Here is a 16,683-nt window from a genome sequence, read left to right as displayed (position 1 = left end):
GACATATTCCACATGATGAGAAGAGGAAGTTGAAATGTAAATGTTAAGGAGCAGTAGTTTAGCAAGTGTGAGATGGTGCAGGAAAGGAGAGTGACATGTGAAGAAAGGAGGGAAAGAAAACAAATCATCCCTTCAACTTTGTTTGTATTTTGGAACACACCAACTTTGCCACTGCAACTTTTCAAAAATCAGTTAGTTGAAACCACTCACAACCCAAACTCAAAATGTGTTAGTCTTTCACAAAAAAACGATTGAACCTCGTTTGCGAAAGTAGCGAGATCAAATTTGGTGCTGTGTGTGGCTGGAAGGCCTGAACAAACTGGTACCAACCATCCTTCCATTCACGAGTGGCAGGGTTAATGATCCCAAAGAGCTCGTCGTTGGTGACGGCTTTAGGGTTGAGATCATGCATGACGGGCTTCCTCTTCATGTTGGCATACGTCTTGTTCAGCACTTTCAGTACCTACAGAGGGGAGAGCAATTTGTGTATGAATAAAGCCTGTTGAATATTCATTAGTGTACAAGGGACAAATATGGGATGCACGTTTAGCAATGGGTGTAAGTCTAATATAACACGATCAATTCATTTGAGCACAGCGAAATATATTTATTAACATGGTATGATTGTGCTGATTGCAGATATCTGGAAATGAAATGAGTGTATTATTTATCACTGGAATGTGTACAGTTACGTTTGTGATTACACTTGCATGCACCTTTCCTACCAAACAGCAAAGTATCCTTGAAACGTCATGAAATTATGACAACACAGAAAAAAGCATAGTACTTTACAGATAAAAATGCTACACAAAATTTGAACAATAAATTATTCCCTGGTGTGTGAAGGTTTACAATTATTCGGTTCTAGGATGATACATGTACCCTGCTTAAACCTCTTTGGTGATGTCACAGTTGACACATGATTTTCTCTATGACAATGGAAGATATCCTATTTTACATTATTCTTTAACCTACTACATGATACTACTATTCTACTAACCTGAGACTTTCCTGTGCCTGCATTACCAATCACAAACACTGAATGTCGGACGGCTAAGAGCTCCTCCAGTTGAACCACCTTCAGGATGAAGCTGTCCTCTGCTTGAAGCTTCAAGTCCAATGTCGACTGCTTCACCACCTTTTCAAAGTCTGGGGAGCGTCGACGAGGTACGTCCAGAGCTGGGAAGAGATCCCCAATCAGGCCCAGGAATACAGGCGTGTCGTCGGTGACGATCTTTGGAACGTTGAAATCACGCAGGGCTCTCATCAGAACTTGGTCCTCTGGTCTGTCTGGGTCGCCCCTCTTCAGAGATCCCGCAACCACGAGGACGGACTTGATGGCCCTCAAACCCCAATCGTAGTGGTCCTGAGAGAATAATAAAAGCATATTTGTAAACACCATTAAAAAAGTGTGTCACCACTAATATTATCAAAATGTTGTTCATCACATGAAACAGCCAATATGAATAAAATGTTTGCTGCATCTCTACAATTACATATAATGTGCAGTAGATCTTTCGAACAAACGGGTATAAAGAGCAGATTATGTATAGAAGTGGAACATTTTTCATAATAAATTTCATTTCTGCTCTTTTCATATTTTAATATCAGTATATTTAAAGTATTGCCAAAAGTGACATCTTTTAGCAATATTAATCTCACTACTATTATATAATTCTACTACTTACTATTTATTTTTAATGCATGACCACATATGGGAAACAGAAAACACAGAATACAATGATTGCTTACTTATCTTGAAACCCTTCATCACTGCTGGAGTTGAAAATATTCGGTGCTATTTATAGATGGCTATACCTACAATGTTCAGATGCCCTTATATATATTTGGTATAATCGTGTGATTTAAGAATGGGATAGACCACGGTAAACTTTACCTGTTTGGACAGCAATTCTTTACAGAGTGTGTACAGGGTAATGAACTTTCTGGCTAAAAGTCTAGCATCCAAGAAACCCTCAGCCACCAACATAATTTCACAAATCAGTTCAAAATCAGGAACAACCATGGCACATGGTCTGCAAGAGAAAATACAGGGGTAAATTAAAGAAGGAAAAACTCATTCAAAATATTGAGGTCGCAAAGTTCTCAAATGATATACCCACACCGTCTTCATGAAAACAACAATTGAAAATTGAAAATCTCAAGGCTGAAAATTGATTGAAATCCTTTACTTTGAAAAGTGAAAAGTACAACTGACAAACAGAAAGCAATATATGGTACAGACTTTGTGCGAAGTAACCTTGTTTGTTACCACCATAATAACAGTACTGTAAAAAAATTAAAAAATACTGGCTAAGGCAAAGCAAGTTATTTTCAATTTTGTAGAATTCAACCAAAATTGGGACAAAAGTGGAATATAAACGATGATGTTTACCTGAAGAGAGCCTTGAGGTTCTCTGGCAGTTCAGTTCTGCCAGCATAACCTGGGTTCATGGTGATGAAGATACCTACGGTGGGAACCAGGTTGATTTCCACCCCTTGGAAGTTGAATCTCTTCTTCTTGTCTCTCACTGCATCCTGAACAGTTTTCACCTGATATTAAAAACCACAATTATAGGATGTTTATTAGTTCACGAAACAATAATTGAATCAATTTCTATGCAAATTGTTTCATTCAGTCTTATATTGGTGATCAAAAATGCTGCTTGTGTCTAAAAAAATCTGGAAAAAAGATGTGTATACTTTGTTAAAATTATCTTAAACGTTTCTTGCTCTTTGTTTGAGATCCGTAAGTTCTGCTATCAAGTGACTGGTGCTCTGTTCTGCACAAATGCTGGTGTCGCTTGATATTTGTACAGCAATGATGTAATTTAACTTTAGATTAACTGAGCAATTTGAGAAAAGTTGTGGGTCTCAAACAAAAATTTGAGAAAAGGTAACCTATGCAACTCTCAAAGAACTGAAATTTTAATATGTATGTTTGCTTGTCTAGGATGAAAACCTTTTGGAGGGACTAGCAGTATTTCATGAGCAAACTATAATCTCCTGCCAGTATTTAATTTGGCTTGATAATTTGCAAATCAATGATTTATTTTGGGCTTAAAATCAAACACAGCTTGAGTCTAAAAAAGTTGAGAGAAAGTATGTGGGTCTCCAAAGGAAATTGGAATTCATAATTTGTTTTAGTAGGATGACAAATCGCTGAAGGGACTACAAGTACAATATGTAACAATCGATTTGGGAATGTGAAAGCAGACACAGTCAATTTCAAGTTAATAGTTTACAAACTCACCTGGACAGCAACCACTGACAAGACTTCTACTGAGATTCGGTTGAATTCATCAAAACAACCCCATGCACCTGTCTGAGCTAGACCTTTGTAGATGTTACCACAAGACTGTCAGATAAAATACAGAGAATAGTTAATATAGGTAATAGTTAATAGTTTATATACATAATAGGTAATATAGGTAATACGTAATATAGGTAATATAGGTTCACTGACCATGATGAGTAATATTTGTTTGTTTTACTTTGTAGATTTTGCATTATTACAATTTTAGCAGAAGATAAAATAATCTGCTACATTCTTCTGATGACGTTTCCACAATGTCAAATGTCAATCTGTTTACTTGATTTACAGTTTCCTTGCCACAAAGACAAATATTTAAGTGGATATGAAAGTTCAAAATTATTTCTTTTTTATCCACAACAAGAATTCAATACTTTAATATGTGCAACAAAAAAATACTAAAATTTTTATCTCTGTTTTTTTGGAGGGGCAGTTGCCACAATGTGAATATTGACATAAAAAGTTCTGTGTAGAAGTAGCCATAACTGCTCGTAAAGAAAACTACAATGGAAATGTTGTATGTATCACAACACAGCAATAAAATGTTAAAGATAATGAAGTACCATACTATTTGATGCACAAAATCAGGACAAATATGAACAGAAATATGAAGTATTAACTTGAAGAGAATAATTCCAAGATACCTTGTAATCCATCTGCTCAGAGCAATTGAAGACATAGACTTGAATACCAAGTGCACGGCCTAAATCTTTGGTGGTTTCTGTTTTCCCAGTTCCAGCAGGACCTGCCGGGGCGCCGCTCATGGTCAGATGAAGTGATTGGGTGAGGGTGATGTAACATCTAAAAAAAATGAAATATCATTAAAAAAAATTCATATTAAGCGAAAAACCATGCTCAGAAATTGAACAACAATTATGAAAGCGGTAAACATTCTGCTGTCTCATTCAAAAACAAGGAATTTTCTATCTCCTTCAAAAATGGTTAGGCAGATGAGTAAGCATAAGAGGAATATAGGGTTCAATTCAGAGAGACAAATATGGCAATTTAACTTGGGAGTCAAGATCTTTGCTAAGACAAAACTCCATCACTGAGCGATGTCTTTACTTTCTTTTTATTCAAATTTGTTACCGTTCTGGGTACGTACCTGTCAGTAAGGGGTGTGATGACGAGACGTGGTGTATTTCCAAGATATTCGTAGGAATACTTGAACTGAGCGTCGCAGATGTTTGCGAAACAGTGTTTGGCTTCGTCATCCCATCTGTGTCTCAGCTGACAGAGCCACTGAAAGGCCTGGGAGTTATCTATCTTCATGGTGATCATCTTGGCCACCACGTCTCTTGCGTGGACGTCGATGGTACAGATGGTCATGATCTTCTGACGATCTCCCTTGCTCAGGTTACCCACCAGGAGGCCGATCAGGGTGTTCAACTGTAGGATCTATACATTTGTGACAGAGATAAAATATCATAAACTTATGAAGGGAAATGAACATGATAAATCAAGTCACATTTTAAAGAAGACTATTTCACAGAGCTACGACAACCTCGACATTGACTGTACAGACTTTTGTCTGGAATTAAGAATATTATAAAAAGAGAGATTTTCTTAACAAAGAATGAGGTAGAAGATGAAAAAGATGATACACTTTCCTTCACTTGATGAAAGAGATCTGGACATTTTTGCAGGGTTCACAATACTTATACAAAACATGCACCAGTTGAAGCTAGCAAACTAGTTTGAAGGTGCAATGGCAAGAAACCACACAAAAGAATTCTGCGACCGTAAGTGATTGCTTTCAAATATTCATATTAGTGAGGCTCTGTATGTGACGATTGTGATTTGCAGTATTCTTTTGCACTGCTGGGATAAAGCGGGGTTTTACGATTCGCTACAACATATTGTAGCTACCAGGTGCAAATAAGATAACCAAATAGTTTAAGAGGGAAATAAAGGATAAAAGTACAACCAAAATAAGTGTACTGAACAAAACAAGAAACGAAAAAAAAAAAAAATCCTAAAGTTACCAAGAGGTCACTGAGTAACAATAATAACAAACTTGGTAATGCATGAACACACAACACCAAACAAACAAAATGAAATGAAATATAAATGATTTAATTATGAGTTATGAAAACCTAACCTGTTTCTTGTTGTAATCTTTCATGGCGTTTTCGTGACCCTCTTCCAGACGTGCAAAGGCTATGTTGACTTCGGTGGTCCACCAGACTTGGGTAGACGCAAGACTGACCTGAGCAGGGTAGTCATACAACCACTGCTCGCGAGGCTTCTCTTCATAGCCGACCACTGCATCAGAGAAGGAGGCTCTCACCGTAGCTCTCATACTGTCCATGAGACGATTCAGCCAAACTTCAACCTAGAGGCCAAAGATAAACATACTACATTGATTAATTTAGTTATATCTCTCGCCCTTTGCATCAGATGGTTCAGTCAAACCTCTTCCTAAATGCCAAAATGACATCACAAACAAAGTCCTGTGTTACATCGCCTCTCACACTTTTGCTTTTCCTAGAGCAAAATTTATTACTGTCACCTTATTCCAGGTTTTCTTCACGACTGAAATGAACAGCTATTTCAAAAATTTCCTAACAGTGATTATTCTTACCTGGCCGGAACATTCACAGGTTTCGTCGAAATCAACATACTCTCCTTCCTTGCTGTACATTCCCAGAGCATCCTTAGTGTCGTTATCATCATCGTCTTTGGTGAATTCTAGCTTGGCCATGTTGTCAAACAACTTGGACAAATGTTTCTGGACCTAGAGTTGAGAGGAAAAAAAAAAAAAGTGTTACAAAGAGATATCTTTATGACATTTATCAGTCTGGAAAACAAAAAATTCTCTGGCATCAAGGTACAAAGGTTCATTAAAATGGTAAAGACCTATTGTGGATGGACACTGTGTATATAATGGAAAGTCTGGATTATCTGGGCTATTTACCAGGTCTCCTTCGCTTTCCATATATGGTTGATAACGATGTCAAACTATAACCGTTAGTACAGTAAACTTTTCATATTATTAATTATAGCTCTGTTTGAAATTAGTATGTTTTCAGTGGAAGTAAAGGATTTTAATCAAGTTTAAAGGATCCAGCATATGGTTAGTTGTTTACATCGAATGTTGTGATATAAAGGGAGAAACTAACAAAATTATGTAATTATTATTCTACGTTGAACGACTTTTGCATGACGTGAGATGTTTATATTACAGATAAAAACCAGACGGTGATGACTCACCAGGCTTGGGTTGTTGCCATTGGACAAGATATCCAATAAATCGGCAGACGACACAAAGTAGAACCTTGGGAAGGCGAGCCTCTTGGTCTCCAAGTATTCTGCTAAGGCCTTCTCACAAACAGTCAAACTAGATGAAGGAAGAAAGAAAAGAACGGAAAAGTGAAAGGATGAACCTTTTGGGCAAGAGCATAGTATTTCAACTACAAAATCATCAGGAGTTTAGAGTGATTGTTCTTATGGAAACAATCATCCTGTCATTTTTTGCTGCAGAATTCAGTTATTTTAGATCCCTTCAAAAAAATCAGGTAGGTGATCATATTTCTAGCTTTTCTTTCAAAACAAGCATTAAGCTAAAGATACAATTGCGTCCTCATGTTTACTTATTTTTCCTTATGTGTAGAACTCATATGTTATGCACAGCTGATGGAAAGTGTTAAATGAAACACAGGAAATGACAACAAGGGAGGTTTTCATCAAGCCTGTGATATAACATGAGTCACCAGCTTGTTCCCGGTTCTTTATTTTTTGATGGGGGTATAAGTACGACAACGTTACTATGATTCCTTACACACTTTACTCCCCGTCACAAATTGATTCCTTCTTATGCATAAAGGTATTAATTACTAGATATAAATATGATTTGTGTTATATTATGTCTCACCTTATTTGTAGCTCTTCCAGTTTATCGTATAGACCTGGCTTGTTGGTTGCCTCGACAACATTTGGAGTCTTCTCAGCATCAGCCATCAGTTCCTAAAACAATCAAAAACATCAAAAGAAATACAAAAAACTCATCAAAAATGAAACCATAGATGAGTATGTACATTAATCCTATAAACTTGATAATAATAACAATGTATTTCTCTGTTCCAGTTTGTCTATTTTTTGTGTAATATTTACTGGAGTGATAAGAGTAAAACCAGGAGGATAGAATATTTCACTCATAACAACCTTAACTTGGCACACAAACATGAGAAATGAAACATGAGAAATGGAGAGATTATGTCACATATGGGCAAAATAATTATCTCTAGTGGAAGAGACATTTAGAATTGTAATTCAGAAGGATGGTCTGAATGATAAATAGTCATCAGGTTATCTAAGAAACTAAAATCTCTTCTCCAATGAGAAAAAAGTTACCCTCTAAATCTGACTGATAAAAAACCCAGTCTATTTACAGTGATAGCATTGAAGGTGCACACCTCCATGTGCATCAACCAGGCAAGAAAAGTTAACCATTTGAGCAACTTGAAACCAGAAAGTAGATTACTCAAGGAAAATTGACATCTTTTCTCTTTAATCCAGGCCTGAGCCATCATATCATCTGTATTAAATGAAACCCATTTCTCGGCCTACAAGACTTTCACAAGCCCAAAACAGGTGTTACAGACACAATGTTCAAAGAACTAAATGAAGGAAAGTTCCTCCAGGTTACAAGGAGAGCGAGTTCACCGACCTTAAAATCTGAATCGATGCTATCAAATCGCTTGGAGTCTTCCGGCAGCTGTTTCCTGATATCTTCCGAACCGATGAAGATACTCTCCAGATGGGACCACGTCCTCTGTACCTCAAAGAGGATACTGATGACAGAGTCAGCAGTGGATAATTTCTTCTGCCAGCCAGAAACCTCCTCCAGGAAATGTGCAATGTATTTGGATGTCATCAAATTTTGCAGTTGTACCTATTAGGACAAGGATAAAAAAAACCATAAAGTTTTTACATTAGGTTTTAAAAATTGATACAATGTTTAGATTAGAGCAAACATTGAAAAAAAAAAAACAATTGTATCTTGAATAACAGTTCGCATGTAATCGGAGTGACTTCATTAAACCAAACATTGCACCATTTTTTACGAGAATGACCCAGTAGGTAATGAAAATCATACTGCGCTTGACACACTTATAAAGTTAAAATATCTCAAAGACTGCATAGTATGCCACTGTAGATCAATCTGCAGGTTCAAACCAGAGTTATTCAATTTTACAATTTTGCAAGCGATGATACCAATCATGCAGATTACAGACAATGAGGTTAATTTCAAGCAGTTAAATAGTTACCTGGTTTTCTTCCAGGGTCTCAATCAATTCCTCGCTGGACTTCAGATTGCAGATACCGGTCCTCGCATGTCTCTCATATTCAAATTCCATCACCGACCAGGTATTGTCCAACTCCTTCAGTACCTTCTCCATGCTCATTTCCTTGACCGCTTTGTCGACAATGTTTCTGACCTCGTCTTCAAATTCGTGAAGGTTAAGAGCCAAGAGATCTGCCAGCGTGGTGTCTTCGTCCATAACGAATCTGACCTGTAAAGTTTCAAAGCAAAGTCAGAAATAGGCTTGGTAATTGGAGGATGACTTGGACAGAATATGAAGTGAATTGAGTAACTTACTAATCTAAAATTTTGGCAATCAGCAAGATCCTCATCAGGAATCATAATCCTATTTATTCCTAATCAGGAAGAGATTCATCCTGACTCGAATCAAAAAGCTTATAAGAGTTATCAAAAAATACGTAAAGGACACCAGCTAAAATTGTATCAAAATGTATATCTCTAATATAACCCTGATGTTATGATTAATACTAAAAACAAATATGAACTGGTAAAGATTCCCTCTCCATCTCCCCCTCCCTCTCAATAACCACACCAAGGGATTATTCTAGCTTTATTCTGCATTATTTCTGACCCCTCCCCACACCTCTGCCCCACCTCCCCCGCCAGGAAAAAAATACATTCCAAAGAGAATCAATTCATTTATTATTGTTTGTACCGATGTGGCTTGCATGAGTTGCTGCCAATGCCTGTCTCTGATGGCTGGGTTCTGCAGTTCAGACACGGCTCTGAGGGAGGTGAGCATGTTCTTGACGGTAGCGTCTACGCCGTTGTACGCGTCCCAGGCTCTCATCTCCTTGTCCAAACTACGGATGTCTTTGGCAAACTTCTTGCAATCCATCTCCATTTGTTCCACGTTGATCTCTAGCCAGGCGGTGGTCTTCCAGTCTTCGATGCTGGACCTCACCAGGAAGATCACATCCCACAGGACCTTGAGGAGCCGCACCTCCCTGCGGCAAGCCTTCAGCTGCTTGTAATCGGGCAGGTTGACCTCAAAGAGACCTGCCGATTCCTTCAGAGCTGCCATCTCTGTCTCCATGTCAAAGATTTCTCTATGACACTGCAATTAAATTTAAACAAAACAAAAAACAGCAAAATCAAAGCTTTTGTGGCTAAATATATTTTTGAACTGATAATCTGATCATCGCAGATGAGTGAATTACAGCATATCAGTCTCCATGTCAAAGGTTCTCTGAAACATTGCAGATTAGTCACAAGGAAGTATAATTAACAATTAAGAAGACGGTGCAACTCAATATTTCTTTTAATTTGGACCATAGCAAATCATCTCAGATATGGGAATTTTCTTTTACCTGGTACAGCGATTCAAAATGTTATTCAAACTGGTCAAACTGCTACATAAATGCAACGGTTTTATAGCAATCTCTGTACACAGAAGAGATAGCACACTCAATATTTTAATCCTGTCAATTGCTATAGATAATCTAAACACTAAATTATTATTTAAGGAAGATTTGGTTCCATCGGCAATAAAACAGAAATGTATTACATAAGTGACATACTTTGTCAAGGGCATTGTAGGGTCCTTCGAAAGTGTAGATGAAAGGTGCCTCCTTCCTGAATCTCTCTCGGAACTCATGCTGTTGAACCTGTAAAACAGACCAATGACAAAAACCATTTAATACTCAAGGATTACCTATTCTTTACATAAATGAATTGTGCAAAAGGTTTTGGACAAGACATTAAAATACCAACAAATGGAGTTAGCATCATTATTACTTTCACTCATCCTGACATTGTTTATAGTTTGCTGAATAATAGCAAGAGCTCTTCATATTGTCATTGTAGGTCTGGTGAAAATATTGAAGAAAGAAAAAAAACGCAAAACCAAAAGGAGTTTATCTTAAAGAAAGGAATACTTACATCAAATGTGATACATTTCTTCCTGATGATGGAGACTTCGTTAGCCTGCAGTGGTGCAACCTGTTGTTTAACAGTGATGGATATCTTCTTTGAGTTGTTCCACTGTTCTGGTAGTTCCTGCAATGGGAAGCAAAATAAAACAAATGAAAGATTTATGCTAGAAACAGAATTTGAAAAACATAAATACATATCTTACAAATGCTTCTTCAATTTATTAATTTAATGAGTGAACCAGCAAAGTTTGGTAACAGTTTGGAATTGAAAAACTTGACGACACATCAATTTACGGTTTGATAAATTGAGAATCTGCCTATAGTAATATGGAAGAAAATGGCACAATTCTAAACAAGACAAAAAATAAAGAGTAGAGTAACATGCAATTTTAGCAAGGTTTACCATGAGGTAAATTTAAACGATTTCTCATAATCTATGAGAGATAAACTGCTGTCAAAGTGATTGCTGCATTACATAAATTAGAATGAACCCAAATAAATCAGTGGAGCTACGATTTATAAGATCTAACATCTTCAACCTTTTGAGTGGGTTTCAAAATGTCACAGAGAAGGAAAAACTGTTCATAAAAAATGTTCTTGTCAGCAACAAAGCAAATGGAACTTGGACTTGTGATTCTCCTTGTTGATCTTCTAATATGTTTCTCGCAAACATCCCTGTCTAATGCATGACTTGAAAGTTCTGTTTAATACCATGCTTGAAAATGTCCCTTTCATGAAAAGATGTTATCAGACTGAGTGCTAATCCTGACCTGTAATTGCGTGTGAACCTCTTCAGACATCTCCTGGTCGTATGTCTTGAGAAGTTCGATGGTCTGCTTCAGCGGCTCAAACATCTCATCCGTGGCGGACTGCCTCTCCTTGACCGCGAGGAGGTGACCCATCACGTCGACTAAGCCGTTGTAGTCGCCTTCCTCTACTGTAACACCCAGGCCAGCATTGGCCAACTTGATGAACTCTTGGAGTTCGCTCAGACTGAGGGGAAAATGAAAATATGGTAAATGAAAGGGTTTTCAGTGTTAGGTAATGCATGTTGAGCTATAGAAAGAATCGATATGCCAGAGATGATTTTTCAGTCCCTACCCAAACAACAGAGGACGCTATCATATTGGTCCTACCTACAGTAGTTCCACAAGACTTGACAAGCTGTAAGATGATTCGATCACCATTGGTATATGTAATTTTGTTCGTAATTATTGAAATAGAGATCTTTTGAAACATATTATTTCGAACTTCCAAGTCAAGCTTACAGTTTAAGATGTTAACATGCTCTTACCAAAGAATTTTTTTTTCATTTGGCTAAACAACACAAGTGGAATCATGCTTAAGCCAATCATGCAGCACATCAATAAGCAGGTTCATCAGGTATTTGTAGCTTGTGAGCGCTTTCACCCAATCGTGTTACCCTTTAAAACAGAGCCAGAGATTGTTAAACTGTAGCTTACAAAAATCAAGCACATCATACTGATATGGCAGGGCCCTCTTTTGAAATACTGCAAAGCCCCATTGTACCATGATGAATTCACTTATATCATGAAACACTGGCTGTTAAGACTTAGCTTATTTCCCTTGTAGGGTAACTGTACTTTGACAACTCCACAGCAACCAGAATGGTTAAAAAATTATCCTCACTCCCTTCCATGTCTCATATGCAATAGGAATCCTTAAAGACACCAAATGAAATTTTATTGGCAAAAAATGGGAAGAAACAAGAAGACTTTTTTTCCCCAACTCAGCTAATTTTCCTTTTGAAAATTGTTGCCTGAATTTTTCCACACCTGTTATCATGAAATAATAATTCAAGTCCAAATATCTTCACTTTGACGTGTAACTAATGACTCATTACTTCACCGCTGCTAGAAAGTGTTTGATTTACATACTGCAACTTTATATTTGTACCTGTTGGTGACATGGTCAATAAGATGTTGCTTGAACATAAAGCTCCATTTCTTGATGATATTCAGCAGAGCTTGCTTGAAAGGTTTCCCATCCACTCGGAACCAGCTGTCAAATCTTTGGACGGCATCGATTTCATCCACTTCAGAGTAGATCTTCTCGTACGTATCAACCTAGCGTGAGAGTTAGATGGGTGAAGACGTAGAACAAGGAATAATGCAGCGAATAAATGATTACCGTCCATGGTTATGGCATGCAAACAATTAGACATTATCCAGACATGAAACAGAATCATGTCTAGCAATTCCACATGAGGAAAAAATCACAGGGACATCATAATCAAATTCTCAAATATTTAGGTGGCTTTTTCAATCCTAACACTTGTAGGAGATTTAAAGATTGTGATCTTTTACTTGTATTTTACATTCTTTCTAACAAGTCTAAGCCATTGCTTTCAATTTAGTTTTAAACTCATGATATAATAGCCACAAACAATTTTTGCGCAATGATGAACGTCCCTGTACAAGCATTCACGTACCTGTTCCTTGAACTGATCTAAAGTCGGTGGCGATTCTGGAACACCGTCCTCCGCATGAGCTTCTATTTCTTCGGTGGTCAGGACGTGATTGTAGAGTAAGAACTGTCTCATGAACTCCTTACGGTCGTCCACCCAGAGGTAGGCGTAGTTGTCGAATGAGTTACGATACTCCTGGGCTTTGTTCATGATCGTCTGGACCCTGTCCATGAGCTCCTGTCTCATCTCTGTCAGTTCCACCATCTCCTCCAAGTCCGCCTAAAAAGTATTTTAATTTTATTTATTTTTTTAAAATTATTTTCATTTATTTTATTTTATTTTAATTTAAGAAAACATGTAAGAGTAGAGAAAACATAGAAATGGGTGGATTATTGCAAAAACTATAATTTTTCTTCTTCCCATGTTTATGAAAGGATTTGTAATGTGTAGGCTCGATCATTTTTTGAGGGTAGTAGTTTGTAACATGTTTGGACTACTGATATCTTCCCTGTGCAAGATACCTGGGGTTTGATGTAACATAATGTGATGTAAGGAAAAATGAGTAAATGTGTAAAATATGACTGTGCAATATTAATAGCAGTTACATTATTGTACTCAAGGGAGGAGAAACGAATGGTAGGGGGACAAGATATCACAAGTATTTGATTGGTAGAAGGGGGGAGGGTTGTTGATGCCTGACAGGAAATCAACTTGCTGTAGTAATGCATGCTAGCACTATGGTTGGTTCTATATGTCTTCGATCCACTAACATTTCAAGAGTAATAAAAATGCTTATACCTGGTAGTGTTCAACCTCATTATGTTGAGCCAATCTCTTGACAAGGGAAGCCATTTTGTAGATATCACTGACTAACATTTCCACCAAATCATAGAAGCCATCCGAAGCTCCATAGTCTAGTGACGGATTGAATACCATGTCAGGCAGCTGTGAAGAGACCATGGGCAAACTGATGTGTGAATGGAAGTAGTGAAAACACAAACAAATAATGTTAGATACTTATTTGATACTCAAAAAGTCCTACACAAAATGTGAACACTAAACTTACTCCCTGCACTCTGGTTGGAACTGCTCAAGACTGCTATACAACATTTGAACAATAAATTATTCACTGCACACAATGAATAAAAAACATTAAATACTTATCCTCAAAAATTCCTACACAAAACATGAACACTTAACTTATTTCCTGCACACTGACTGGAACTAGCACATCAGATTGTTTGACAAGCCCAACTATAGACAAAGCTAAGATTCTACAAGTACGCAATACCTTGCAACAAACCGACTTACCTGCAATTCTAATCTTGCTTCGAAGAGAGGAGAATTACAAGTTTTCGTGTCTGTGTTTTCCAGCATGTAGTTGAGACTACACTGAATGCAGTTAAAGAACCCGTCCACAACCATGTCATCAAGATAATCAACATAGGCCTTCCAAGTATCCGTCCCTGCATCTCCTCTGAATAATTCCAAATTTTCCTGAAAAGAATAAAAAGAGAAAAAAAAGGAATGATAACCAAGACAAACAAGGAAGGATACTCAGTAACAATTTTCACACATAGTGGATATTGCTACAAAAAAAAAAAACAGCTTAAAATATGAAAATATGAAATTACAGTCATTCACTTTCATACTGAAGTCTCAGGATGAAAACATATATCAATACAGAAAATGTAACAAACATGGCTCGTCAGTTCACATCCACCTGCAAAAGCTTGCTTTGTTCTGGAGTCAAAAATGTGTAACCTCTTATTCTATTTGTAAAAGTAAATAGAACAGTGACACTAATACAAACGTTGCTACTATATGCAAAATTGGAAATGGTAAGCGATGCTTAGAAAGAGTCTTCTGTTTTCTGTACCTTCATCAGCGAGTGAATCTTCTCTCCGGAAGTTGTGACGTCAGCATATCTCTTGTTCAGCCTCTCTTCCCTGTCGTCCAATGACAACAGAGCGTCGTTCTTCAGCTCCTTCCGCTCAAACAATGGCAACTTGGACCAGTCTTCCATTATCTTCTTCATTTGCTCCACGTTGTCTTTAGTCTTCTGCAACCTCTTTTCGATATCATAGACCTGCACAGTGTTAAGTGATTGACGACAAAATGATATCAAAATAACAGAAAATAGTCATCACGGAACATTTTGCCATGGGCTCTAACTTCCAATGGTTTGTCGATTTATCTATTATAACAGATACAGTGTATGCAATAGACATGATAGACATTAAGTCTTTACAAGCCTATCATTGGCAAACCATGCGTAACATCCTGATTACAAGTTAAAGATGAGGAATCATTATAAAAATAATTGGCTATAGATTGGCTTTAGACTTATCAATGGTAATAGATTTGGCTATAGAATTGGCTATAGATGTTGGCTATAGATTATTCAATTGCAATCTATCGTTGGCTATAGATCTAGCAAGCAGCACAACTATATATGCTGTAGATCTTAGTAACAATCGTTATGGATCTACAATTTGGCTACAGGTCTGTACATGGTTTAAATTGCTATAACTGGTTATGGATCTAGAATTCCATACCAACCAATAATTGGCTACAAATTTATCAAAATCTTTAATCTATCATTGGTGATGGCTCTAGCAAATCATTATAACCTATATTTTACTACAGATCTGCATTTATTATTGCAAATCCCAATCATTGGATATAGATGATCTAGCAGCAGTCATTGCAACATATTCAACCGATTAAAGCACAGAATGTTTTAGATCTAGCAAGTTATTACAAATTTATCAGTAACTATCAATCAAGCCATCATTACAAAATCAAGTCAATGGCTTCATAATAATATTACCTCCTGGGACTGAATATCACCAAATTTAAAGCAATTTTCTGATACCAGTTTTATACTATGTTTGCTTACTTTATCTCTGGTGTCTTGGATGTATTCCCAGACTCCATCTCCGTTCCAATTCAGGTTGTTCTCCGCTCTCTCAAGTTGCTTGTCGATATCTGCCAATTGGCCCTCGATGAGAGGAAACTCCACCTCGAGGACGGTCTCTCTGATCTTGTTATACCACGCTACCGTCAGGTCCAAGTTGGCATTGTACATTCTCAATGTCTCGTGTTTCTCATAGATCTTGGAGGCGCTATCTGGTATCGTCTCTTCGCCTCTGATTAACAGATACTTGACCTCTCTCAGCACAGCTACCAGCTGTAAAAGAAAGAAATTCTTTTGTAAATATCAAAAACTAAACATTATAGAATTTAGGACAGACTGCAGCAACCAGGGCCAGATTTACACCATCCAGGACCTACCAAGGTACCATGCTTGGCCCTCCCCTCATTAAATACTTGCAACCAAATAATGAAAGTTGTGATGTCTTGCTTGTATTGATATCATGACCCTGGTAGTCTCAAATCAATTGCTTCAGTTTCCTATTAAATGATACAACAGCCCTGTTTGAGCAGCAATGTATTACATGTGATGTCCTGTATTAGAAGCAATGTAATTAGCAGCCCCAGTTCTGAAACTATTACCTGATCTCATGGTCAGTAGCATCCCCCCATTTTTTTTTACCTCTAATGCCCATAATGTGCACTTATGAGAATGATAATATGTATCCTGTATGTAAAGAAAATAAATTGCTAAATGGTTTTTCTGGTATTTCTTCACAGCCTTGCTGTGTCAATGTTTGTCAGCAAGATAAACGACTAAAATACCATGCTATAAATACCACTTATGAAGCGTAAAGAATGTACA

General features: G+C 37.2%; 1 protein-coding gene across 2 annotated transcripts in view; it reads right to left on the bottom strand.

Annotated features, from left to right (window-relative positions):
- Positions 1 to 16,683, bottom strand: part of LOC139959541 (dynein beta chain, ciliary-like) — a 56,676-nt gene that overhangs the window by 29,086 nt on the left and 10,907 nt on the right. For both annotated transcript variants that reach the window (XM_071957246.1, XM_071957247.1), the window contains 23 exons: positions 15,844 to 16,134; positions 14,821 to 15,030; positions 14,253 to 14,438; positions 13,740 to 13,886; positions 12,966 to 13,220; positions 12,431 to 12,600; positions 11,284 to 11,506; positions 10,521 to 10,637; positions 10,160 to 10,246; positions 9,295 to 9,696; positions 8,584 to 8,829; positions 7,983 to 8,207; positions 7,188 to 7,279; positions 6,527 to 6,653; positions 5,898 to 6,050; positions 5,415 to 5,648; positions 4,419 to 4,711; positions 3,958 to 4,114; positions 3,254 to 3,358; positions 2,396 to 2,553; positions 1,898 to 2,036; positions 1,001 to 1,366; positions 331 to 463 (listed from right to left, as the gene is read on the bottom strand). In XM_071957246.1, the coding sequence (XP_071813347.1) occupies positions 331 to 463; positions 1,001 to 1,366; positions 1,898 to 2,036; positions 2,396 to 2,553; positions 3,254 to 3,358; positions 3,958 to 4,114; positions 4,419 to 4,711; positions 5,415 to 5,648; positions 5,898 to 6,050; positions 6,527 to 6,653; positions 7,188 to 7,279; positions 7,983 to 8,207; positions 8,584 to 8,829; positions 9,295 to 9,696; positions 10,160 to 10,246; positions 10,521 to 10,637; positions 11,284 to 11,506; positions 12,431 to 12,600; positions 12,966 to 13,220; positions 13,740 to 13,886; positions 14,253 to 14,438; positions 14,821 to 15,030; positions 15,844 to 16,134 (4,516 nt within the window). The remainder of the gene's footprint in view (positions 1 to 330; positions 464 to 1,000; positions 1,367 to 1,897; positions 2,037 to 2,395; positions 2,554 to 3,253; positions 3,359 to 3,957; positions 4,115 to 4,418; positions 4,712 to 5,414; positions 5,649 to 5,897; positions 6,051 to 6,526; positions 6,654 to 7,187; positions 7,280 to 7,982; positions 8,208 to 8,583; positions 8,830 to 9,294; positions 9,697 to 10,159; positions 10,247 to 10,520; positions 10,638 to 11,283; positions 11,507 to 12,430; positions 12,601 to 12,965; positions 13,221 to 13,739; positions 13,887 to 14,252; positions 14,439 to 14,820; positions 15,031 to 15,843; positions 16,135 to 16,683) is intronic.

This window comes from Apostichopus japonicus, chromosome 19, assembly GCF_037975245.1.
Source record: "Apostichopus japonicus isolate 1M-3 chromosome 19, ASM3797524v1, whole genome shotgun sequence".
Classification (NCBI taxonomy): Eukaryota; Metazoa; Echinodermata; class Holothuroidea; order Aspidochirotida; family Stichopodidae; genus Apostichopus; species Apostichopus japonicus.
The sequence above is the reverse complement of the archived record's forward strand: the minus strand, read 5'-3'. Positions and strand labels throughout refer to the sequence as shown.